Source organism: Mastacembelus armatus, chromosome 14 (assembly GCF_900324485.2).
Source record: "Mastacembelus armatus chromosome 14, fMasArm1.2, whole genome shotgun sequence".
NCBI lineage: Eukaryota > Metazoa > Chordata > Actinopteri > Synbranchiformes > Mastacembelidae > Mastacembelus > Mastacembelus armatus.
This window is the reverse complement of record NC_046646.1, coordinates 16,088,746-16,115,074: the sequence shown is the minus strand read 5'-3', so window position 1 is coordinate 16,115,074 and position 26,329 is coordinate 16,088,746. Positions and strand designations below refer to the sequence as shown.

The 26,329-nt window shown below is 39.8% G+C and overlaps 1 protein-coding gene across 2 annotated transcripts in view; it reads left to right on the top strand.

The window, feature by feature from the left end:
• The window catches only part of LOC113143157 (T-lymphoma invasion and metastasis-inducing protein 1-like), a 48,477-nt gene extending 23,906 nt beyond the window's left edge, over positions 1–24,571 (top strand). The window contains exons 10-29 of one of the 2 annotated variants that reach the window (XM_026328631.1): positions 34–180; positions 535–609; positions 3,298–3,468; positions 3,669–3,773; positions 4,794–4,875; positions 5,137–5,223; positions 7,577–7,789; positions 8,646–8,755; positions 16,750–16,974; positions 17,328–17,396; positions 17,531–17,656; positions 17,978–18,086; positions 18,492–18,671; positions 18,902–19,020; positions 19,136–19,244; positions 20,372–20,430; positions 20,788–20,884; positions 21,638–21,725; positions 21,825–21,997; positions 22,104–24,571. In XM_026328631.1, the coding sequence (XP_026184416.1) occupies positions 34–180; positions 535–609; positions 3,298–3,468; positions 3,669–3,773; positions 4,794–4,875; positions 5,137–5,223; positions 7,577–7,789; positions 8,646–8,755; positions 16,750–16,974; positions 17,328–17,396; positions 17,531–17,656; positions 17,978–18,086; positions 18,492–18,671; positions 18,902–19,020; positions 19,136–19,244; positions 20,372–20,430; positions 20,788–20,884; positions 21,638–21,725; positions 21,825–21,997; positions 22,104–22,753 (2,994 nt within the window). In that variant the 3' untranslated portion in view covers positions 22,754–24,571. Of the gene's footprint in view, positions 1–33; positions 181–534; positions 610–3,297; positions 3,469–3,668; positions 3,774–4,793; positions 4,876–5,136; positions 5,224–7,576; positions 7,790–8,621; positions 8,756–16,749; positions 16,975–17,327; positions 17,397–17,530; positions 17,657–17,977; positions 18,087–18,491; positions 18,672–18,901; positions 19,021–19,135; positions 19,245–20,371; positions 20,431–20,787; positions 20,885–21,637; positions 21,726–21,824; positions 21,998–22,103 lie in introns of both variants that reach the window. The other variant, XM_026328630.1, reaches the window with a different exon arrangement.
• Positions 24,572–26,329: the final 1,758 nt, after the last annotated feature.

Here is a 26,329-nt window from a genome sequence, read left to right as displayed (position 1 = left end):
ATGTACAGCTTGTTGTAATTATCGGTGTCACAGGTGTCAGCCCGTACAGAAAGCACCATCAGGAGGCGAAACCAGGCCATGCCTCGTACCTTCAGTAAACGTCGAAGCCGTTTCTCCTCCCTCTGGGGGCTGGACACCGCATCTAAGAAGAAGACCAAGGGACATCCCTCCATTAATCAGGTCTCCATACTGACACATGCATGCCAGAAACGTTCCACTGACTTCACAGTTTGGGATTTTTGCTAATGTTAAAGAAAATAACAGGTTAGAATAGCAAAGGTCATGTACTGAACTTTTGGAAACCTCACTTAAGAATTTGTTTGAAACTGGATTTTGGTAATGATCCACATAGATTACTTCAACACGCAATGCAAGTGCTCAACAAAATAACAAACATAATGTATGTTTGACAGTTGAAGGTGTGGTGGTATTTGTACAGTGCTTTGTAGTTGTAGATGTGATAATTACATATAATAACCGCAGAGCAGTTGTGATATAATTCTTCAATGTGTGGTTCGCTGTGTGTGTTTGCAGGTGTTTGTTGATGGAATGGACCCGGTTAGAAAGCCCTTGGAGCGTACATTTGAAGACTCTGCCAGTGAGAAATCTGTAAGAGCTCAGTCAACACACATTATAAATGTGCTTTTGTTTTCAGGAACATAGTGACTTTGACTTATGTTGTTGAGTTTTATTTTATGTTAGTGGTTAGTGTGCCTGTCATGTAGCCAAACCAAGATGACAAAGCCTACAACAGATACTGTGATTGTTTATTTTTGTGCAGTTATAATCTTCCAAAGGCTAAACACTAATTTCCTCTTAGTTTGGCATCCACTACAGTGAACCAGAACCTGTGTAGCTGTAGGCTAACTCCTTGTCATTGTTTGCCTTATGTATAAGTCAGCATAAAAATCACTGTGGCATCTGATAAACCTTTGTACTTGTGTAATGGGTTACGGGCTTCTTAAGACCCTGAGGCCAGGAACATTTCTGGATTTTCCACCCATCTTCACTTAACCGATATCGTCTCACTCTTCTGCATCAGAGAGAAGGGATCACATTTAGGCTTCTGCTTTAATGTTTTCAGACATCAACTTCTCTCAATGATGCACGATTGGAGACATTTGCAGATTTATAAAAACTTTAAAAGCTGCAGAAGTATATTTATAGTAGATACAACCCTTCTTCTTTTCTGCAGCTGTTCCTCCACCTTTGTCAACGAATGCGCTTCACACATTTTTACACAAATAACTTGGGTTTGCTTTTGTTTTTTTTTTTGCTACTGACAACTTTGTGTCATTACCAGAAACAATGACATTATTCTTATCTTATTTTCATTTTCTACTATTCTCTGCTATTCTAGTCTTTCTAACATCATATTTAAATCAGGTTTATTGATTTCTATTTATTTATTTTTTTTCATTTGCTTTAGCCAGTTTCGACTCTATCATCATTGGGTTATGAGTGAGGTATATTTCTCTCAGTTAATCCCTCCAAGACAAATGTGATCTGATATATTCAGATCATTAGCTTTCTGATGTTTCAACAAATTATGCAGACATGGCAGTTTCCCACCATCTGTGCTTTGGTGTATCTGTTATAATGACCACATTTTACAGACAACTGCAAACAATGAATAATGTACTTACAAAGAACACTACTTTCTCTAAGCCATAATATGGCCAGTAGTGCCTTATCACAACCTGGAAAATGACGACTTTATAGGAATTATGAATTAATTCTGATTATTCATGGGTGGTGCAAGGACGAGGATGCCAGCTTCATATTTTATGAGAACGAATAGGCATGAGAGATGAGGGAAAGAGGGAAAACAGGCCTCTGTCTAAACTCAGCAGATAAAAGCAAACTCTGCAGTACTAAACCACTCTGACTGTGGAGGCCCCCAGTGGCACCATGGGAGATTGATTTTCTTCCACCCACGCCCAACTTCAGTTGACAGAATATGGGACTACAGTAAAGTAATGCACAGGGTAGGAAGTAAGTGTGTCTGTCTGTAGTCAAATGGAGCTGGAAATGCTGCATCACTAACAAAGACTTAGATGATTTCAGTAAGCATTTCTAGAAAGAACTCAGAATGTTTGCAGCTGATGGACTTGTCCCAGTTTTAATTCTCTGTTTGTTCTGGGGAATCCAACTGATGACAAAAAATGGGATAAGGGAGAGGGAGCATTCACTGTACTGCTGAAAACCCCCGCCCCCCAGCAGAGGCATCCTAGATGGGCCAGGAGGGGAGCCAGATGGTGCTGAGCAGGGTTGAGGAGTTCAGGGAGTTGGGGGAGGTACTAGTTATGGGCCCTGCGGTCTGTTGTCTGTCTGAGAAAATGTGTGTTTGTGTGTGTGTGTGTGTGTGTGTCTTCTATCTGTGTATTCTGATTGTTTGTGCACATGTGTGAACATGTGCATATATGTTTATTTGTGCATACAAAAACGCACTTTGCCAAAGTTTCCTTCTCTGATTCATTTTCTTACTAACCAAGACACATAATCACACACAGATACAGCCAAGTCTAATTTCATTTAAACAGGGACCACTGGGCCAGATTGTTAACTGTCAGCAGATTATATGGCGTGAATGAAAGATGTGGTGGAGTAATGTGATGGAGTGATGTGCAGAAAGAGGTGAGGGGGCACCAGAAGGAGAGGCAGTGATTAGCTTGGGGGGTGCAGGGTGCAACAGAGGAATGAAAGAATAAATGTGGATGCTGTTACTTGATATTAGGTGATAAGGTATCAGTGACAGTGTGAGGTTGAAATAAAGAAACAAGAGAAAGAGATGAGAGAGGTTGACGTGACTGCCAGATTGTCAGAGGTCACTCTGATGGGCTTAAAGGTTATAGAATGCACACACAAACACACACACATGCACACACAAAAATTAAAGTGCACACACATATGTAACACATCCACACAGTGAGACAAATGTATCAAGAGGCACTCATCAACAACACAAATGAATTAAATTTTGTAATCAGATCTCCTGGTGCTTTCAGGCTGCTGCCAGTTTCCATCAATTTAATCTAATCCATCTAACCAAATCGTGTTTCTTTGGGAGGAAGAAGAGAAATTATGATGAACTTGGAGGATAATTTTATGACGTTAGCAGTTTTAATCATGGTTAATAGAATATGGTTGTTATTCTCATTTTCTTCCTTTAGCAGGAACTCGACTACAACTAAAACGTTTTCAGGGTATATTAAATTTATGACGGTGTGCTTTCTGTTTCCATTACAAAGGCTACTTAAAGATGCATAAATACTCCGTGTGTTGTTTTTTTTTTAGAAGGACAGAGAGGGCTCTGTGAAAAGTGTTCCTCAGCAGAACGTAGACAGTGACATTTGGGTTCCTGATTACCTGACTCCGTCCTGGGTGTGTCTGCCAAGCAATCAGCCTGTCCTGGCCATCATTCAGCCTGGTGAGACTGCACTGGAAGTCCTGAACACTGTCTGCAAGGTAGGTCATCAATGATAGCAGTACAAATACTATATTTTTAATACATGGGATATATATTTTAGAGGCAGTATTTAGTGTAATTGTGCCTTTCATGTTTTGCAAAGAAGAATGAATACACTTGTTATACTTGCCTAATTTGACAGTTCCCTCTGTTTAATTATGTCTTTTTCACTCATTGCCTCCTGCCATGTTACCTACAGACCCATAAGATAGACCCATCCAGTTATTACCTGCGTTTGAAAGTATGGGTTGACAACCAGATGCTCTTCTACATTCCCAAACCTGAGGACGACATCTCTGACCTGGTGAGGAAACAAATACTGAAGCAATGGCATTATTATAATTTATGATGTAACAGACAAAATATCTCTGGTCTGTCATATAATGAACCATGAATCTACTGTATATAATATTTCAGACCACTGCATGTATCAAGTAATGAAAGCTGTAGAGTGCAATTATTTCACTGTATGTGTCATAGTTATAGTTAAAGGTTTGGGGTTTTTTTTGTTTTGTTGTAATTTAGTATCAGTTGGGGCACAATGTCTCATTTGGATTTCAGGGTCTCCATCTTAGCATTAATTCATAGTTTCACTGGCAGATATGGATACAGGCGTGTGTATGTTTTATGACTTGGCTGCAGATTTGATTTGCAATGCATACACAATTCAAAAGAAGACCCATAACATATGCTATAAATTATGTAAAATAGTACTCTGGGTGTATTGTGTGTACCAAGAACAGTACCCATTTGTGTTTGCCTGTTTGTGTTTGAGCACAATCAACAATCCCTCTTATTGAAAATACCTCACCTCCACATTATTCTGGGACTGTAAACTCCAGAATGAATTCTCTTTGTGATGGTGCTTTGTAGGTGATACAGGATCTCACAGCACAATCATTGTAATATTCGTTCTTTTCCTCAAGAGCTCTTTTATCTCCAGCTTTGATCAGTGACTCATTGCACCCTCTTTCATCCTTAGTCTAAGATATTACATTATTATTTCTCAACATTAAAGCACATTACACACTGCAGTCTTCTGTTCCTGCCTGTTGTTTCATACACACAGCTGTGCCTATGCTCCCGCCCGCTGGGAGGTCAAACCCTTGTCTGAGCACCCACTCACTTTACAGACTTGACTTGGATTTTGACCCCACAACCTTGACATGCAATTGCTGTGTTAAGGAGCCTGAATAATACATGAATCTATGCTTTCCTTATTAAGAAACCATAATATGACTTTGACCTTCTCTATCCAACAACATCACAGTCCTGCTATACCTTTAGTTTTTATCAGTTATTGTACTTTTTCTTGTGTTTGCAGCTCTACAAGGAGATTGAGATTTGCCCCAAAGCTATTGAGGTGATCCGTTTTGACAAAGCTGAGTCCTGCACCATCGGATATGGTATGCTTGTCTCTGACAATAAACTTTTTTGGACTAGCTAGACTAAGTTCCTGTCACACCTTTAAATTCTGTATCAAATTGATTGTATAATGGATTTCATTGAGTTATGCTTAATTAATGACTGAAGAGAGGTGATCCACTGAGTGCATTTTATCTAAAGTGAACCTAATCAGTTTTAATTATGCTTTGCACACTGTCAAATTGAGATATTTCAAAATAATTAATGATGAACTATCATTTCTGTGTCATTATCCTCTGTAGGTTTTTCTGTGGCAGTTATAGATGATGATGGGACGCAGCATCTCCATATTACTGACGTAAAAGCAGGGGGACTTGCCTCAGCTAAGGGTACATATTTCTTTTTCAATAACATACCAAATATAAAGTGTACTGTGTATTGTTCATGGATGATAGGAGGATAGGAGAAAAACAGAAAACCAACCTCTACCTGTGCTGAGGTGAGCAGGTTAAGTACACAGAATAAATTATTGCAGTGACTAACTCAGAGTTAAAGTAATATTTGTTTCTGGAACTAAAAAAAGGGTTTGACAAACTCTGAGTTTTCACCAAACCTGCTTTCTGGTCTAGGACAAACACTGCAACAGGGATTATGTAAAAGGTATGAATATTATGGATAAGATCAAACACACCACCTGAGAAACACCTGATCCAACATGACATCTTATCAGTGCAGCTAGTGAGCCAACATAGCTATTTCTTTTTTTGTTGCTGTTTGGAAAAAAATGGCTTGTGGCTTAGTAGTAGGCTTAATATATAATAGAGAAGAAATAAAGAAAAAGAAAATGGTGTTGGCTAGCAGGTACATGAGGAACAATGGAAAGCTGCACAATAGTAAACCTGATGCAGACCTCTTTTATTTAAAATTCTGTGGTTCAACATGTTGGCATATCTTTCCAAGGATTTCAGGATTTACAAGGTAATCAACTAAAAGATAGGGTCCATAGAAGGATCATTTGCATCCAAAAATTCCCTCCAGCATCAGCATGCTCACATAATATGAACCAGCAACTACAAAAAAAAAAAAAATAGTAAAAATCCAAGGCAGAAAAATATCTGGCTGCTTGCACCAATACATCTGAAAAGACATGTTCTATATTTGTCAGTAGGATGATTACTGGCTAAAAAGGCATGATATGATGCATAGGAGCTTTGAATTTGCGGCTTTTTCCTTGGATCAAAGAATTAAAACAGCATTCCTTTGTCTGCATCTGACAGCCGGGTCTGGAGATCAACCCCCATTCACTGGTTCCTATCTTTTAACGGAGCCAGAGAGACCTAATGGATTTGAGAAACACGTGGCTGCTCTGTAGATACAACACTAACGTATAGAAAATAATATGCCCCACTATTGTGCCCTAGGGTCAGACCAAGGTTACTCAACTGTGAGATTGTGTCCTCCAGTGCATTAGCAATTTAAAAGCTGCTAGTTTAGCAGGCTGCCAGCAGAATACAGCTGTACTCCCTATCTCTACATGTATGTGAGATAGAAAAAGCTTGTGGCTTCCAGCCAACACAATTCATCTTTTTTGGAATATTACACTGTATTTTGCTGAATCATTGAATTAAGTATGGAAGGCATGGTATTAGTAGGTCCATATGTATGCTGGGATAAGCCTGTGTGTGCATGCACGTGTGCCAGGGTGAGGAGAATGAGTGGGGACTAAAGGAGATCACGCTTGAATTTCTGCAGGGTAGACACAGAAACCAGGACAGCACTGGACAAGGACCCCCAAAGGCTCTTTTCTCCATCTCTTTTTCTCTAGTAATTCCTGCCCCACTAACTCTAACGAAGTACACACACAGCTAAGCACACACAGTAGTATATGGCTAGAGGGGTTAACTCTCTCTGTCTCCACTACAGCTGACATTTCCCATCCCAGACAACTAGGTCATTACTTAGGGCTAGATGTATGCCTTGGTTATCTATATATTTAACTCTGTGCATGCCAGCTGTCTGTTTATTGCATCATTCAGTGCTGTAACCTGCTGTTTTTCTAAGATAAAAAAGGAGACGAGTCAGGAGAACTGTGCTAACAGCACCAAAACCTTTAGCTCTTAGTTAATTCTGCTGTCCAATCCCCTAAACAGCTGTCACAACCAATCAGGTTTACCGTGCCAGGCTGACGGCTAATTGGCGGACTGATTGAGTGTTGATTCTCAATTACCAGAGCTAGGCACAGGTGGTCGAGGGGAGGGGAAAAATCCTCAAACAGAAGTGGTGCTCTGCTAGTCTGTGGTTTGTTTTTCCACATATAGACGATGTACATAATGACATGACAGCAACAGACAGGCATTGCATCCTCCTCCTTAAACCCATCGAGTCTTGTTAAATTAGTATCTGCCTCAAGCAAACAAAGATGGAAGGATACACGTTTAATGTATTGGAACACATTAGAGGCACAACATGTCTGATTAGCGACAGAGCTGCTGGTGAGGAGTATGGCACTAAAGTTTTGTTTGTGTCGATAGTTTGGACACATTTGCATTCCCGTGTTAATCGTCCACAGAAAAGCTGATGTTGGATGGTGTTTTGTTAAAATGCTATGTTCTGAAAGATTATACTATCTGTGCATCGCTTTTATTATGATGTACCTCTTTTCTGTTGAGGTGAGGTGTACAACTGAAGCACAAGCAAAATGTAACATTTCTCCCTTTCCTTTGTCTTTGCCTTATATGCCAGGTTTGAAAGCAGGAGATGAAGTACTGTTTCTCAATGGTAAACCTGCATCTGCCCTTCAAATGGACGATATGAGGGCTGCATTTGTAAACCAATCATTGACCCTGAGCATCAGCGCACTGCCCCAGCTAGACCCTGAGGTGCTGTGCTCCCTACCACCTCGGCGCTCCGATGGGGAACAGGACACAGCCACAGACATCTTCTCTCAGAGCCAAGGTAAAACTTCCTGTTCTATAAGTTATTTAGTTTTGAACAAACGCAAGTTTCATTTGACAATGTAAACAAATCTATTGTGGACTCTTTGGGGGAAAAAAGAATAGAGTTTTTTATTTTGTTTTATTCATGTGTATTGTTTTGGAGCATCATATATTGCCTAAACCCCCAACTTCGTGTGGTGAGAAATGGAGAATGCAGCTATGGATGTATCTTTTTAAGGAAAGGGGGAACAGGACGATCTGCTAATTATGCATGGATGCTGGCTGATAACTAACCTGCAGGCAGCCGCCAGCTTTTCTATGACCTAATCTTTTTATCTGTGCAAGGGCACCATTTGTATTCCTTATAAATTGGGGTTTCCAGTGCACAAGCTGACATGCTGGCATTGTTTATACAGTGGCTCAGAGCAGTATGAATATTAATATGAATCCTTCAGTAGTGTGTAGCTGTCATTGTGTGTGTATGCAGTACGAAAGGGGTCATACAGGGAATAAAAACACTTCAGTAGACAGATGGAGGTTGTCGATATCATGCTTAAGAGCAGATGAGTGTAAACAGGAGGCCTTTAACTCAAGGGAGACTTTAAATTGAAAATTTATCATGGACACGGATGAAGTAATAACCAATTTGACTACGAAACCAAGTCATAATAATTAACACTAAGACAGACTCCACATTTAACTCCACTGAACATGGAAATGTAAATCAAATTAATCAAATAAAGACATTATACAAAGGGGCCTGTAACTATTATTAAGAAGAAGTTCCTGATATTTATGTGCACACATTTATGTGCTTCCTTCTGAGCTTTGTCTGTCCTCTCTGCTTGTAGAGGACATCCTGGATGAAATATCAGGGCTGACAGTAGAGAGCCCAAATGACACTTTGGAGGAAGGTCCTCGACTGTCCCTGCAGAGCCCCAGCAATTACCAGGAAGACAAAACCTGCAGGGGGACTGGACATAAGGTAGGATATGGCTTTAGACTCTAAGTCTATATACTCTAAAGTCACACAGAGACACAAGCATGCAACCAAGCAGGGAATGAACAGTCCGGCTATTCAAAGGAGGGAGTATCATACACTGTGTCAGACGTATTGTTACAGACCAGCAGCTTTGTTATCTGTCTGCGTGTGTGTGTGCGACACCTGTGGATCAGTGCTGGAATTGTGTATCTGGCTGAACATCTGCATTAATGTTTCCTGCTGCTTTGCTTTTTTTTTTTTTAGCTTCAGGGGCAGCTTGGCTCATTTCTAAGCTCAGATCTGTCAGACAGAAAAGGACACTGAACACTGAAATAACTAATCAACAATCCAACACATTCTGGGTGTATGTCTGAACAAATACTAAGTCCACGTGTTTATGATAATAGAAACCTTCTGGCTGGTTTTAACGTGAATATTTCTTCAGCAGTGTCAGTTTTCTTTTTATTTCTTTAAGTGTATGTGTAACGTAACAAAAAAAAAGGTTAAAGCGACAGTGAAAAACTGAGATGTTCGTAAGCTTTTTCTCGTGGGATTGTTGTGACCTTTACATTATGGCTGTTATGGGACAGAAAGATCCAAGATAAGAAACACAAGTGTGTGAGTAGTCTAACACACACACACACACACACACACACACACAGATGATAAATTTCAGGCACACATGGTTGTTATAATGGTTAATTTGTCATTTCTGTTGAAGCCTATAGCATACTGTTGTTAAACACTGCAATGGAAATCGCAGTCTTAGAGATTAGTATTACACAGTGGTGACAACATATTGCATGACTGTTCTTTTGTAGTACGTCAGTCTTAGCACATGAACAGATGTGTGTACTGCACACACTGGTTGTGTGAAACACAGAGATGGAGAGAGACAGACAGGTGAGTGAAAGAGTGAGTGAAGAGCATCACTTTCTAATTAAGATTATGTCTGATCTGATCAGGGTCGGCACAGTGATTGCTGGGGCATGCCGCGTGCCAGCCGCTCTCCCTTGGACACGGTTGTCACTTCCATTACCATGGCAATGTCTGATAAGCAGTAACCACCGGAAACGTTTTTTTGTCTGTCGATATCTCAGACATGAGCAAAAGGAAGGGACAGTGTAGTGTTCGCACTTAGATATGTGTCAGTGAGCTTCAATCTCAAGGGAAAATTAAGCTCCAGTCTAAGACTCATTCCTGTTGGACAGCAGTGGGTCTGTGACTCCAATGTGCCAGTATTAATTGGGAGGAGGATGGAAAAAAACAGCAACAGATAGGGTTTCCAGAATGCCTAGACAAGGATGAGAGGCCTGCTTAAGTCTGTCTCTGTGCACTTGATGTGAGAACAACATTCAGTGATCTTGAACTTTACAGAACTGTTTAGACAGAGTGCCTACTTCACAATTTATAGATTTTATTTTAAGCTCTTAGCAATATTATATCCAAAAATGTCTTCAACTCTGTGTGCAAAGCACACCATACAGCAGGCGATCTTGAACACTTCAAAAAGGTTCAGTCATTGTAATGTTTAAAAGTTTGTACAGTTTAATGACTTTACAGTGTTCTTTCATACATCAGAAATGTAGAATCCCATTAGCGCTCAGAAAGGGGAAAACTATATATGGACTGAAGTAAAAACAGGCTCTAAGTCTTCAGTCACCAAAATAAATGTTAATACGTAAGATCATACACCACCAGAGCCAGTATCTCAAATAATGTAGTCCCCATGGGGAGACAATAATGGCAGGAATATGGATTATCCTTGTTTGTAATTGTCCCCTGTTTTTGTCCTTAGTCATGGGCCTTTTTGTTTATCTTAGGCTGTTCCACATAATTATAGGAAAAAACAAATCCCTGCCAGCAAGTCGATATAGGGAGAAACTGAAGCTGTGGAAGTCTGTGATCTTCATCTCACCTTTCAGTCTCTCACCTTCTCTTCCAGACTAACGTGCTGATTTCTGTCCTAATTTCCATCTGCTCTTTGTATGAGCCTTATTTATTCATCCTCCATTTTCTCTGCCCCTCATTTCTTGATTATTTAATTTAATGTCGTGTATTTTGTCACCACAATTCAGATCAACAGCATCCTGTCCTGTCTCAGACATAACAGCTTGGTATTCTTTGTTCGCTCTGATCATCCTGTCTCCCAGTCTTCCATCCTTTGTTTTGACAGCTCGTCTCTTTTTTTTCTCCTGTCCTTCCAGTTTCCTTCTGACTTCCTGTCCTTTCTTAGCCCCCTCCTCCTCAATAACCCCTGCTGTTCATTATCATAAACACATGGGGCTGTTATTGGTTCTCAAACAGTTCAGCTCCCTTAGCGCTCTAGTCGGCAGTGAGCTCTGACCTCATCAACAAGCACTTGGAAACTTCCTCTGTCAACAAAGACAATCCAAATTTGCCACAGAATTCTTATCAACATCCAAAACCATGTCATTCCTCTCTCTCTTTTTTTCATTTAAATCGTGTTGCACTTTCCCTTTGCTTCAGGATGATTATGCTTTTGTTTCCCCATTCTCGTTTTTGGAAAAACTCCTAAGTGCTGCAGATTGCTCTCTTCATTTCACCCAGTGCCTGCAGTCACATCGTGGCAAGACTGGGGAAAAAGAGGCAAAGTGGGACAATTTTAATTATCCCCACATTCTAATTACTTCATTCTCCACAGTGTTTCACATCATTTAGTGGAGATAAATGAGTGTCTAGCTAGCCGGAGGAAACAGGGAGGTTCATTATTTTAGACAAAGCACAGAACCACCTCCTCAATATGATAAACCAACCAGAGAATAAAACGGCGATTGCTTTAGATAAAAGCGATAATAGAGATGACAGTGATTGGTAGTGTTCTCCAAGGTGTAGTCAGTCTCAGTGACAAGAGCTGTTATAATTGAGAAACCTCTGTCAGTCTGGCTTTAGGGCATTTAAAATGGAAAATGCATTATTCAGTACGTGACGGGTGGAGGGACAGTTTTTTTTTTTTTTTTTTTTAATCAAGATTTATTTTGATTGACTCCTGAACAAACTTTAAAAAACTTCCTGCAATCTCTCCCTCTCTCTTTAATGTAATTAGTCACTAAGAATCCATAGTGTCACTGCTGTACATATCTAATCTTAAAATAATATTTCACTAGTCCCTTCTCACTGCTGTCTAATCAGACCATACACAGCTTTGTCCCACTCCTGCTGTCATTTCACAGTTTTCCACTGGAGGGAGCACTACGCTGATCTTTCAAGCCTGCAAGACAACAATTATTCTTCTAACACAACATGCAACCAAGAACAGATGTGTTCCTAATTGAAGAATGATTATCAGCATTGATTTGATTGTTTCAATATCTATCATTTATATATTTGATTCCTTGTATGCCAAAGCCTATAATTTAAATGTAGTGAATTTTCTTATTTTCTATTCATGCCAAGGTCTCTACTTTTTTTTTTTTTTTTTTTTTTTTTACAAGAAAAGACAAAAAGAAAGTGCCTTGCACTTGACCGTCTCCACAATCCTCACAACTTGCTAGAGTTGTGGGAGGAGGCTTGCAGTCCAAAAATGCTTCAGAGTCATAAATGTTCATACACAGATTTGACTCACACCATGATTGTATTTTCACATCAGATTAAATGATTAGTCTCTGTCTGTGTCATAGCGTATATCTCATCATTCTTATAGGGATTTAGGGATTTGCATGTTTTGCTGTTTTCAGATGAAAGTGAACTTTAAAACTCTCCCTCCTTTCCCGTCCTTTTCTTCCTTCTCTCCATGACACTAACAAGTACATGCCTTTTCTTTCTTAGAAACAGTATCCAAGGAATGAAAACATATATCTGTTTTCAATTATTTACATGTGTATATTGCATGTCAAAATGCTGTATTCTGAGCATACTCTGCTCAAATGTGTGTAATGTACTTCTGTATGCCAAGTATGCAGATATGTATAATCTCTGTTTATCCTGGCTCTCACTGTGCATGGTTTTAGCTGGCGGGTGTGAGAGCAGGTTTGAGCTTGTCTCCATGCCCCTCCCTCATGCTGTAGTTCTCTCCCTGTCTGTGCCGCAGGGCAGGTTGGGGATGTAGTAGTTTGTAAAAAGGTGTAGAATTGTCTTTGGGGTTGAGGAATACATGTATTGGGCTTACCAGAGAAGAGGTACTGCTGCCTTGAGTCTCTTTGTTCACTTTCTGCCTGGCTCATATTGTTTGTTTTATATATTATTTCTCTACTTTGTTGGTTTGATGTCTGAGGTCAAAATATTGTTTATTGCACGTGAGTACATGTCCGTGGGTTTACACGTATATCTACGTTTACCTTCTTTTTTTCAGATTTGTTTTTTTATCATTACATTTAACAAAAGTTTAGGTTTTCTTTTTGAGTTTAACAGCATCATTTTTAAAGATCTATTTTATCTAATGGATTTAAGGTTTTATTTAACAGTATTTTGAAACTAGTATTCACGCCTGAGGGACAAAAAGTATATCATGACATTTTCCCTAGCTTTGCTTGCTGATCTTCACATCAATTGTATTTAAGGCATGGGCTAATTCCTGAACATCTTAAATAACTCAGAGATTTCTAGTGCGTAGTAGGTGTGTTATTGTAAACGCACCACTTGATTGGTAAGGGTATCATGGGAAATGAATAAAAATCAGAACAGTTATGGTATGAGAGCTTGAAACTCCAGTCTGACCAGGATCAAATAATCATGTGTAGAATTTATTTGGAGCTGCTGTTGATTGAGATTTTTATTGCATTGGGGTATATTTCTGTGTGTTAGTTGTGTGATTTATGTCCAGATTAGTTTTTTTTCATTGTTTAATGTTTCTGAAACGATTGCATGGCACTATTAAAACACAGTTGATTGTTAGGGTATTTCGGGGACACATTCTGAAACATGAGTGAGTTCAAATAAAATTGTGATGACAAGTATGTCTGAGCTCCGATTGGAAAAAGATATGGCTAGATGGACGGAGGGAGAAAGAAGCGACATGTTGTCTTTTCCCGTTGAAGTGCTCCTACCACCCACTGCTTCCTCTCGCCTTTCTCCGCCCCTCTTTTCTTCCATCTCTCATGAGGATGTGATGTTTGATCTTGTTACTTAATGTTGTATTCTATGTGGCAGCTGCTCTCAAACACCTGGACAGAAGTGAGAGAGGCAGCAAACAGAGAAAAGAGAGAGAAGACAGAGGGAGTGTAAATGGGAAAATGACAGGGGGAGTAAGCAGAGGCAGACAGGGGATTGAGAAAGACAGACTGATTGGATGGACGCTGTAGGATAAAGGAGACATTAGAGCACTGTTGTTCATTGCAGTCTGTTTGTGTAATGACCTATTTGTACAGCTTTGGCGGTAATGATTTTATCAAGAGTAGTGTTATGCAGAGCAGTGAGGCTGGATAAGTTGCATGTCCATACATCCTGCACAGTGTACGATTGTATATTTTAGAACAAGGTAAAAATAAAGCCTACTGACACTGAGTGGCACAGAGGAATTGAAAAGACCTGGACTAAAAAATCTGGATAAGGAAACAGAACACTTGACTTCTCATTGACATCTGAAATCATGTCAGCCTTTAAGAGGAGCGGGAACTCCAAACGCTCGACCGACTCCATCTATGACATGTTACAGCTGGTAAGCCATGCAGTCTGATCTGTGCGTGTGTGTGATGGCTTGTCTTTGGACCTGCAGAGGTCAGTGATTATATCACAGTACCAGGACAGGAGCAGTAAGGTTAAGCTAGGTTAGGTTAAGGTTCAGTTCCCAGTGAAGCAATATATCTTAACTGATTTATATTTGATCACAATGTCTGATCACACATTGTGATTAATTGAACTGCAGGGTCCTCATCTTACTGTGTCATCCTATTTGGCAATAAAATCAAAAGATCCTAAACCTTACCTGCATCACTATGAAGCAAGTTGGAAGGCTGCAACAAATAAACAAGGCTTTTATATTATGAGCCAGGGCTCAGCTGTTGGCAAATTTATGATGCAATTGTTTGAACAGTTGAGCAAAATACTGCTAATCCTGAATTTTATCCTTTTAGATAAATAAATCAAATTCCTTACATGTGTATCAGCATCGCCTGTTTAACCCACTTATCATGCAGCCACAGACTGGGATGTTATGCATAGTGACTCTTTTCTTAGCGGTATTGGTGTTATGCATCCATCCTTCTCCAGCCTGTCCCTCCATCTCCATCTCCTGCTTTCATCTGTCTCTGTCACTGCTCCATCTGTCACTTGACTGTCACTAATTCCTCTGGCTGTCAAGGGCAAGACCTCACTCATGAAGTGGCAACACTGTCAATGTTGTTGCTCTGTTTTATGCATTTAGAAATATTCTGGCCTGATTACAATGTTTGCATATTCATGCCTGCACCATCTTCTGTTTTCAATATTGTCTGTTCATGGACAACAGAATATTATTTAATTAGTCATGGTAGACTGTATTAGTTTACATACATTCTATATGTTTGGTGTCTTGTGCAGTAGTTGTGGTTTCCCTCCAGAGACTAAAGATTTTGATCTGATAGAAGGAATTTTCAATATGGGCATGGTTGTCATTTTGTGTGTGCATTTGTGTCTGTGTATGCAGGAGTGTTGCTGGTTTGAATACCACAAAGGAAAATTGTGTTTGTCATTGCTTCAGCAAAACAGGAGACAAACCATGGAATCAGCAAAGACAAGCCATGTCGCTAGCTTAGAAGCTGCCTGTAAATAAATGTGTGTTCTCACAGATTATAATTACTGACCACTTTCACTGACCACATATAGACAGATAAAGGATGTTTGTGTAACATACAGTTGGCGAAGTAGGGCTACATGGTTGAATTAGAAACATTAATGCCATCAAACTCAATAGCTGAAAATTGGATTGCTCCTGCTTTGTGTTGTCTGCAGATCCAGACTATGATTTGCTTCACCTAATCAGCTGTACACCGAGTTCCAATGCAATGACTCACTGTGTGTAGTTGTTGCTATAGGGCCTAAATATCTCACAAAAAAGGAAACACCTGCCCTATTAAATCATACTGCAGTAATTTTTTAAAAAATATTTACATCCTTAAATTTAGGGCTTAGTAGCATTTAATGATTGAGTATAAATCTCTTGCAACTGATGTTTGGGCTGAACTCATTAATTCTCTCCCACTCACTCAACAGATACACCCAAAAACAACAGTATCAAAGACATCACATATTCCCCATACCTGATTTTAGAGATAGTGACATTTTTAATTGCAGGAGGTAAATTCTAACATCGGAAGGATTAACAGCAGTTTTTAGTACTGTATGACTGTAAGTATTGCTCAAGCTGCATTTCTGATACGTGAACAGCGCTGTTGTACTTACCTTTACAACCTTGGACCTGTGAAATAAAACTAACCAATTGATTCTAAGCATCTATCTTCCTGCATGGGCTGCAGTGTATATTCTTATACTATGAGAGAGCGAGTGTTGAGCCCTCACACTGAAAAAGCCTAGTTTATGATCCTCATTACTGAACAACTAATATGTGACTGTTGACTTTCAAGAGTAGTAGCATTATCTGCTAACATTTGTCTCTACAGCCAGAAAGAGGTGGTGGGGAAGAGCCCTCTAGGTCTGTTTTTTTTTTTTTTTTTTTTTTTTTTTTTAAACATTGGCCTACTTTCTTTCTGTCCTGGCAGGTCTGCTCATGCTTGGTATTTTTGATACCAGGGATGTAGGTGGGTGTTATTGCAGGTTTTGTAAGAACGTGCTGGATGTATTGGTAGTGGTGCATAATTTCCAGTTTGTTTTGTACGTATCCATGTAGGATCGTGGTCAATATTTGCACACAGTGTACGATAACCTTGTTTGGTATTTTCACCTACACAAGTCTTCTTCCAAGAAATATATGTATTTTTTTTGTGAAAGAACTCTTTGTTGCTTTGCCCTTTACTCTCAGAATGTCTCATAAAATCAGTCTTTTCAAATCCTAAAAATAACACATTTCCTGACATTTCCTGTCTCTGTCTCTTTCTCTGCAGAGCACCGAGCAGGTCACTGCTTTCTGCCGTAGTCTTCATGAAATGAATCCCCTGGAGTGCCCTATGTCATCCTCCTCCTCCTCATCTTCGTCATCCCTCTCCCCAAGTCCTGTGTCAGCGTTACCACCCACAGGAGGAACTGCTGCGCAGAGGCAGCTCTCCCACGCAGACAAACTCCGCAAGGTTATAGGTGAACTGGTGGAGACTGAGAAGACATATGTCAACGTGAGTATGAGCCTTCTAGACTGTTTGATTTGCCCGAGGCAGTTTTTACTGCATTAATTGATAGATGTTTGCTGATAAAAGAGACAATCTCATAACTATCATGGTACAAGTACATTCAGTTCTTGTCATCTGTCATAATTATTGTAATACCTATGTATAATGTTGACGTGCCTTTTATGTCATGGTGGGATATGTTGATGCCTGTAAGGGCCGATTTCCTTCTATTACTTAAATTCTTTAGTTATGTTTCCACATCAAGCACCCCCCCTATCAATGCCATGCCTCATTCCTCCTCAAACTTCTGATCACAGGCTGAGCTTGTCCACACTTTGTTTTTTAAATCCTCTTTTCAGGACTTGAACTGCCTAATAGAGTGCTACTTGACACCTCTGCAGAAAGAGCACTTCCTTACACAGGATGAGGTACTTTCCTTCCTACTTCATGAATTAAAAAAAAAAAAAACTCCTATGAATTGTTGTACATACACATTACACAAACACTGAGAATGCTCCTAAAGTAAAAGTGGTGAACGATTGATGATTCATGTTTGTTGTAGCTGGACGTTTTGTTTGGTAACCTTGGGGAGATGGTGGAGTTCCAGGTGGAGTTTCTCCGAACACTGGAAGATGGAATCAGGCTGGTGCCAAACCTGGACAAATTGGAAAGGGTAGAGCAGTTTAAGGTAAGATTGATCACTTGAATTCATGTATCATTTAGTTATTAATCATCTAATAATTTTAGCTCATCTCTGAAATAGTTTTATCAGATGCAGTTATTCCATCAATAATTCATGATAGTGTATATGGTGCAATAGAAATGATGAATTTGACTGTTTACATTTTCCCACACGAACAAAACACTTTCACTTTCAGTTCGCAATTGACTCTAAACAGATCACAGTTGAAATGTCTCCTTATTTGACCAGCTCTTGCTCAAAAATTCACTTGATTAAAATCAAAGATACTTAACTGTGATAACATGACATGCTCATGTGTTTCCACAGAAAGTGCTGTTCTCCTTGGGTGGTTCATTCCTGTATTATGCGGATCGCTTCAAAATCTACAGTGCCTTCTGTGCCAGCCACACCAAGGTCCCAAAGGTCCTGGCTAAAGGTAAAAACATGCACACATTCTTGATTGACATTAAGCACAGAGCCACCACTTACTGCTGTGATAGTAGTTTAAAGAACCAGTTACCACTAGTTAAACAAATATTCTTCTCTGTCATTATTGCTACAGGGCAAGTCTAGTAAATAAAGCATGGTGTATTTGTCATATGCCTTGTAGTATGACAGGAAGAACTGCAACTAGTATAAAACTGACCGCATGTGTGATTATACTGTGCAGACACATTTAAAAATACAGTAGCATACTGGATTTATTGCTATGGTTTGCTGCCCTGAGGGAAATATTCTGATATTTTTCTTGAGATGCAAGGTTTCTCCAGGTACAATAGCATAACAGTGTTTTTGCCTCCCTATAGCAAGTGAATGATTGCTCATCTTTCTGCTCCTCTAGCAAAGACCGACCCAGATTTCAAGGCTTTCCTGGCTGAGAGAAACCCCAGACAGCAACATTCATCCACTCTGGAGTCTTATCTCATCAAACCCATCCAGAGGGTCTTGAAGTATCCACTGCTGCTAAAGGAGCTCTACTCTCTCACTGACCCTGACAGTGAGGAACACTACCACCTGGATGGTAAGCCAGTGTTTTTTTTTTTTTTTTTTCACATGTACTTTTTCATGTAAGACTAAACTGCTATGAAACCAATATGATGTCATATATGAATCACCCCACAGAACTATTATTATTATTATTGTTATTATTATTATTATTATTATTGTTATCATTAACAAGGATACATTATAAAATGTGGTAATGATAATATAGGAGTGATGGGTGTTTTTTACCCCCCCCCCCCCATTCAGTTGCAATGAAAGCAATGAATAAGGTTGCGAGTCACATCAACGAGATGCAAAAGCTTCATGAGGAGTATGGAGCTGTTTTCGACCAGCTCATAAATGAACAGTCTGCAGATAAAAAAGAGGTAAACATAATAACGCCTATTTTATTCATAATAATAATCTGCTGTGAATCTAATAAGTTATCTGATGAATTAATTGTATGTTTTTCTATGTATTTATTCCTTCTGTTGATCTCAGGTGGCTGACCTTTCAATGGGGGATCTTTTGCTACATTCCACAGTGGTGTGGCTCAACCCGCCAGCCTCTTTGGTCAAGAGCAAAAAGGACCCTGATTTGGCTGCATTTGGTAGGGATTCATTTATTTTTGGATTTAATTGAACAGGGATATAATCTTTTAATTTTTTAATGTTTTAGCTGTCCACATCAGAATAGAGACATTTCACATATTTACAGCTAGACTGGATGAATTCTTCATGTATTTGTATATGTATAAGGATGAAATTGAATTTACAGATATAAAACACTAAGTTTACATAGCTACATTCAATACAACCAAACTGAAGAGCCATGGAGTACATACAGAAACATGAAACATCATGCAAGCTGCATAAAGGTAGAAGTTATTGAGTTGCAGTTCTGTTTTTTTTTTTGTTGGCATTCCAGATGATAAACTGTCCTTTTTGTGAATTATGAGTTAAAGTTTCAGTCCATTTTTCAAGTCTTCAATCTGCATAGTTACAAAACAGATAACAAAATCCCTCTTTACATCGTTATATGCACGGGATTGGCCAAAATGTTATATAACTTTGAAAATCCTGTCCTGTCTCTAAAAGCACTCATCCCCATGTATTACATGCTAAAGCACTGGAGGGTGCCTTGTTGTAGATGAGTAAACAGATGGTTTCCATATTATTTCCATATTATTTTCCTATATGATTAAATGTTCTTCACATTAGATAAACACTGCACTATATAACAGTTTCCTTATACTTACTGGTGCACAGCACTTAACTGTATCTCACCTACAGTATATAGACTAGAAAGACTAGGTGAAAGGAAAGACCCTCTGGGCATATTACATTAAGAATCTGAATTATTCTTTACTTTTCAAGTGAGGTACAGCACGCCATCTTCATGTTATGATGTCACGTGAGGCTCTCACACATCCAGAAGTGGCCTCTGTCTTTAAATGGCATAAGGGCTTTCAATGGCAAGGCGGTAGTGAGGGATAAGGGTTGCTTTGAGCATGCAATGTCGTGAGTTGGGTCCATTTTCATGTTTTGTCTGCCTGATATAGTTTGAGGCTGTTCTTTAGCTTAAAGCACCCATTGACATGCTCTATAAAGTTGTCACTGTAGTAGATTGGACAGTGACATGACTTTGCATGTACAGTATGTGATTAATGAATGCAGACCCTACTAATGGTGTCTTTCTTTTTTTTTTTTCCATCATCTCTCCCTTGTGCTCATTTAGTGTTCAAAACTGCAGTTGTATTTGTGTACAAGGACTGCTCCAAGCACAGGAAGAAAATTGTAAGTACTCTTCCCTATTCTGTTGATTATTTCCAGTCTGAGACACACTGTTCTGGAGGATGTACTGAGCAGACTACAAGGGCTTTTTAAATGACCTTTTTTTAGATTTGGGTGGCACATTGAGATTAAAAAAATTAGGGTTCATGGGACAATGGATGAAGTAATTGAGTGAGGCCTGCTTTTGAAAGTGAATGAACTGAAAAGACTTTTTATGCACCCTTTCCAGATCCTTTAGTACAGCACAGTAGACAATAGGTGTCTGTTCAGGTCCTCTTCTATCACTGGATTCTATTGCTCTCTGCTGGCATGTTGATGTATTGCAGGTAATGTGTAATTCACCCAATGTCTCATTTCCAGGGTGGCTCTCATCGTGTGCCTGTCAGTGATGACAGGGATCCTTTCCGTTTCCGTCACATGATTGCAACAGACTCTCTCCAAGTTCGTGCCGTTGCAAGTAAGTCTATTTAAACAGAGTTACAACAAAAGTAATAACCTTGCATCACGATTCCTCAGGATATCCTGGGCACTTTAGGAAAAGCCACTAGAATTACTGCTGGGTTAACTGTGTGGTCAGGAATTAGTCAGTATCAAAGCTGGGCCACACAAAAAACTCAAGTCTTAGATAAACATGACTGTCTTGCTTTTGTGATTTTAGTGCTCATTTGTGCATAATGCATCATTTTTTAACAGTTGATATTTTGGCAGTGCCTGAACTTCTTGTCCTTTCCACAGTAGATTTGCTTTCCACTTGAAAATACACATAAGCCCTAACCACACTGTTCTTTAGGAATAAATTTATTCTGCATCTTTATGTTAAAGTCATAACAAAAATCATTTGCATGTGAAAGACTCTGTGACCCAAACCATAGAGGTTGTTTCTGATGACCCAGTGAATTCTGACAATAGCCTCAAAGTCTCTGGAGCCCACTAAGTGTTGCAGCTTCTCCCTCCCACAGAAAATAAATGATGAACCTTTGTAATCAAAACAGATAAATACCTATTAGCAGGTCTGCATGCAATTTTCCCTGCATCCTATCTCTGTCCTAGATGAACCTTAAATCACCCTTTGGCAATTCAGCTGAAGTATGACCGTTTATCTGTCTAATGGCCTGTTGTTAAAGGGAAAGAAATCGATGATGGTAATTAACTGAATGCTTTTATTAATGTAAATCACATCTCCTTCTTTGCCTTTCTCTCCCTGTCTCAGACTCTGAGGGTACAGCAGTGTGTGAGATAGTTCACACAAAATCTGAATCTGAAGGAAGACCAGAGAGAACCTTCCAGTTGTGCTGCAGGTGTGATGTTTTTTTTTTTTTTTTGTTTAATTTTTTTCATTGACAACAAAAGAGCATTCCCTAGTATAGTATTTTAAAAATATAATTTTTTATTTGCAGGTCTCCTGATAGTAAAAAAGACTTCCTGAAAGCAGTCCATTCCATCCTTAGGGAAAAGCAGCGCCGGCAGCTTCTAAAGACTGAGTCTCTGCCACCCAACCAGCAGTACGTTCCCTTTGGGGGAAAACGGCTATGTGCCCTTAAAGGGGCACGGCCCGCCATGAACAGAGCAGGTGACAAGGCTTTAGTATAGGTTCTAGTTTACAGCAATCTCATGTTGTGTCACTAACCCTAGCACTGTATGTGACATTTTGGTGTCTTTTTATTTTTTCTGTTTAGCTTCCGCTCCATCTCGAACTCTCGCCCACAGGAAGCTGGCGAGGACACGTTTCACCATAGACACAGACATGGTTTTCCATGGCAACAACAACAGCATCGATTCCCTTGCCCCTTCCCACCCTACCTTCTACTCGCCTCTGTCCCAGCATCAGTCACATAAAGCTCAGGAAGTAGACACAGAACGTTGGGTGGAAGAGCAGTTTGACCTGGGTTGCTATGAAGACCAGGGAGAGGGTGTTGACGTGGAGCAGGTGAAGGAGACTGACATTTTAAGCGACGATGATGAGTACTGCAAGTCTGTACGAGCTGCGTCGGCAGAACCATCCGACCTGGAAGAGAAGATGGAAGGACTCAACGTAGAGTGTGGAGACATGAGGAGCCACAGCCTCAGTCAGGTAGAGACTAAAAGTGAGATCATGCAGAATATGATGCACGAGGAGGAAGTGGATCGAATAAAGCATGGTCGTCATGCAGGCTCAGTGGACTCCTTCACCTCATGTGGTGTCTCTCTATCTCACTGTGCAACCCCAACTCTAAAGCTTGCGCCCTTGAAGCAGTGCGCTGTGGAGGGGGCTACAAACAAGGACCATGAAGTCATCTGGGTGCGGCGGGACGACTTTGCTAACAGGTGCAACAGTGACATCTTCTGATGGGGAAATAATAGAAGATGAGATGAAGAGTGGAAACAAAGGGTGATTTCTTCCACTTTGCATATAAAGTAGGAGTGGAAGATAATGGCTGGGGGGGGGGGGGGGATTGGATACGAGCTTTAAATATGTAGAGATTGGAGGAGAACACCTGTATTGAAGGTACTGAACCTAAGGCCTGTCCTCCCTGAATCACTCTTCTCCCCACCTTACCTGCATCTCGCCTGATGTGACAATCTTACAGTACTGAAATATTAGTTGAGTAATGAAAAGACAAATGAACTCATTTGGGGTATCTTGACTCCTAGAGAATTTCAACCTGAGCTGCTTGTAAGAGAACTAGAAAGAATAGAGTCTCCATCATTTTGGACCCAGGAATTACACACACATCTGTGGAATGTGAACGTGTGATCAAAACAGCACTGCATGTACACACAAATGAACACGTCTGTATACTGTAAGTGCATATAATACACAGAAGCACAGACTCAGAGACTCTAGGCAGCTACTGCACCCTGCACATATTGTACTGAAGAGACGTCAGTCAATGAACTGTGACCTTCTGGCCAAAAATGTCTATTTTTCAACACAGGAACGTGGGTGTTATATTTTTCTGACTCAAACTGTGTTCGTACGTTAACACTCAAGGGCTGTGTGTTACTGAACTTCTCTTCAGGGGCTTTTGGCTTAACGACTGCTGTGTAAAAGATGGTCAGATCCAACAAGCTTTATTGTGCTTTTATTGTTTTAACTTAATATCAGCTGCACATAGGTGTATAGCCAGGAGTACAATAGAGTGCTGTTAACCTCTTGTACAAAATATTTTGCTCACTTTTGTCTTCTAGCATATCCATTTAAAACATAGTTTGGACATTGGATAATATACCTTTTCTTTATTTAATTATTGCCTTTTAACTGTCATTTTTAATGTTTACACCACATTCAACTGCCCAGTGTTACAAACCACCATTTGTGTGTTTGGTTGCAGAAAGAGGCTTGCAAGAGCCAAAAACCTGTACCCTTCACACGAATGTCAGGTCTTTTGTGTTGTTGTTCAAATGTTCTTATTTTACTAACTGGTGGATTAACTCAAGATCATTCATTTACCACTAAGGCCATACTCTCTCCATGCTCCATGTCCTTGAAAACCAGCGTAATAATTCCTGCAATCCTGTTTTACTTGAATTTTCTTTGTTGTTTTGAAAAGAGGTCTTCAACAGAGCCATGTTAGTGACTGTACTGTAACTCCAAAGACAAGAGCAATCACGTGATCAGACTGTTTGATGGCCATGTCTGGCCCATGTATTTGAAACACAAGAACAACTATCACATCTTCTACTGCTCTCTCCAGCTCCTTTGACCTTTGTCATATAAGGCAGCATCACAACCACAAAGAAGATGGCTAACACAGACTTCACATCCATGACATTTGACATCCATACTATATTTCTACTTCACCCTCCTGCATTTCTTGCCCTATCCACCAGGCTGTGCTGTTTCACAATATGTCATCACAACAACACCCAGTCGCTGTGATCAACACATTCATGTGCACCTTAATGGATGTACTGAACATGCACTTAATACCCAACTGTGAGGAGAGGGCGGGGTAGGTGAAGAGTCTGCGAGCTACACTGATTCACAGTGTGAAGAGAGTGGAGGGGGGATAATAGACTTTGGATGTTTTTATTGTGTTTTATAATGAGACTGGTTTCTTAGATTTTAGCTTAAGAGGCGAAGATGCCAAGACATTCAGACTGAGGTACAATCTCTTGGCCTTCATGGCAATTCCCGTGAGCACCCCTTTGTACTTTAAAAACTGTGTTCCTACATAAAACTGTGGAGTATTATCATTTTTATGTTTAAATAAATTCTCTAAATATAGTTTTTTTTGTGTGTGTGAATGTGCCAATTAGTTTTTCATTTTTACTGCTGTGAGTTTAAAGCGAGGAATTTTTTTTTCTCAAAGGGTGACCTACCATTTTCATTATCATCATAACCCTTCAGAGGTTTTTTTCCCAAGACCAAATTTACTTGATCAAATAAAAAATGAATGATGCCAGTCCATTTTGAAGATTCACTTTTAGTGTAAAAATGCATTATCTTCAAAGAGTAGAGAGGATTAATGAATTCAAAGCTCTCTTGATGGATGACTGAACAAGTATCTGAAGGTGGACGCATTTCAAACCACAAGCACTATTATACTGTATTTGTCCCTGTATGATTTCATTTCCAGCATCTATAAACCAAATAACTAATGCATTCTTTTATCCATTTCTGCAGCAATAGAAGACACGGTATTTAAAACAGGCTGTACAAGGCTCTACTCAGTATTCATATCAGGCTACTGTGGTGGTACAATTGTTGCCCAAGGACGTCTCCTGGAGAGACTGGGTGGTCATTTTCTGAGTTAATTATGTTTGTCCATTGGTTTGTCAGGGGTTCAAAGCTGAGTTGGCAGGTTTTCGCACATCACTTTGCTCCCTGCATCCAGACAGTCCACAAACATTGTGATTAACAAAATGTCAGTTTTGACGTGATGCAGATTTTGCTTTATTGGCTGGCACCAGAAATCTTTGCCAAATATCCCAGTGTCAGACAGCAGGTCAGAGGTAACAGGCTACAGAAAGTTCTCAATCCAGCCTTGAATTGATGCCTCATTTATCTGTAGCTTTGTGAAACTGACAAAATATAGAAAAAGCTTGATCGGAACATGGAAAGAACCAGATCAGCAAACATTTCTGGTAAAAGAGCATATCTCTACTCACTTTTATTTAAAATACATTCCCATGTCCAGTAATGTCCAGTTATTAGTGTGATTGCTTTCAGCATGTTCTCTTATTTGAATTGTATTTCAAGACTGCTGGGTGTGGATGGATGTGCAGCCAGTGGGCCAGTGAGATAAAGACCTTGCTGAGGGATAATCTGGCATCTGTCCTGTAACCTGAAGATTATTCTCTGCTTGTACAAGTCGGTGGAGAGAACCGCTGCCAATCCATCTGCTTCTTAGTCAGAACCGAAAGAGCCAAAGTAGCAAGAGATAACCAGAATTAGACCACAAACACTTTTAGTTTGAAAGCTCCTTTGTTTGAAAAGTTTGAAAAAAAATGGTTCAGTTGAAGAAATAATAATAGCAGCATAAAGCATCTAGTATAACTAATATTTTGCTTCAACCGGTAACCTACAAATTTGTGTTGTGGGCGGTGTAAAATAAATCAAGATTATTCTCTTGCCTGATGAACAGCTGAAGACTGTGCCAAGTACCCATGTGCCGCATGATCCTACACAGATCACAAATATGAAACATTACATCTTTGAATAGTAGAATAACGAACAAATGCGCCAGGTGATGTGTCTGTGTTTGTAATACCAAGATGACCAGGTGTAAACTGTCCTGCAGATTGTTTTTATTTTGAAAACCCTTACCGGAAGTCAATCAGCTTTCTATTCGGTTGAGTCTGATGCTTGCGCTCACTCTCCCTCCAGCTCTTGCCACCTTGAAGGCGCACGGTGAGAGCACGGCTTTACTCTCTGGCTCACTTTTTTTTTTTCCTCTTTAGAAGATGTGACGTGGACTGA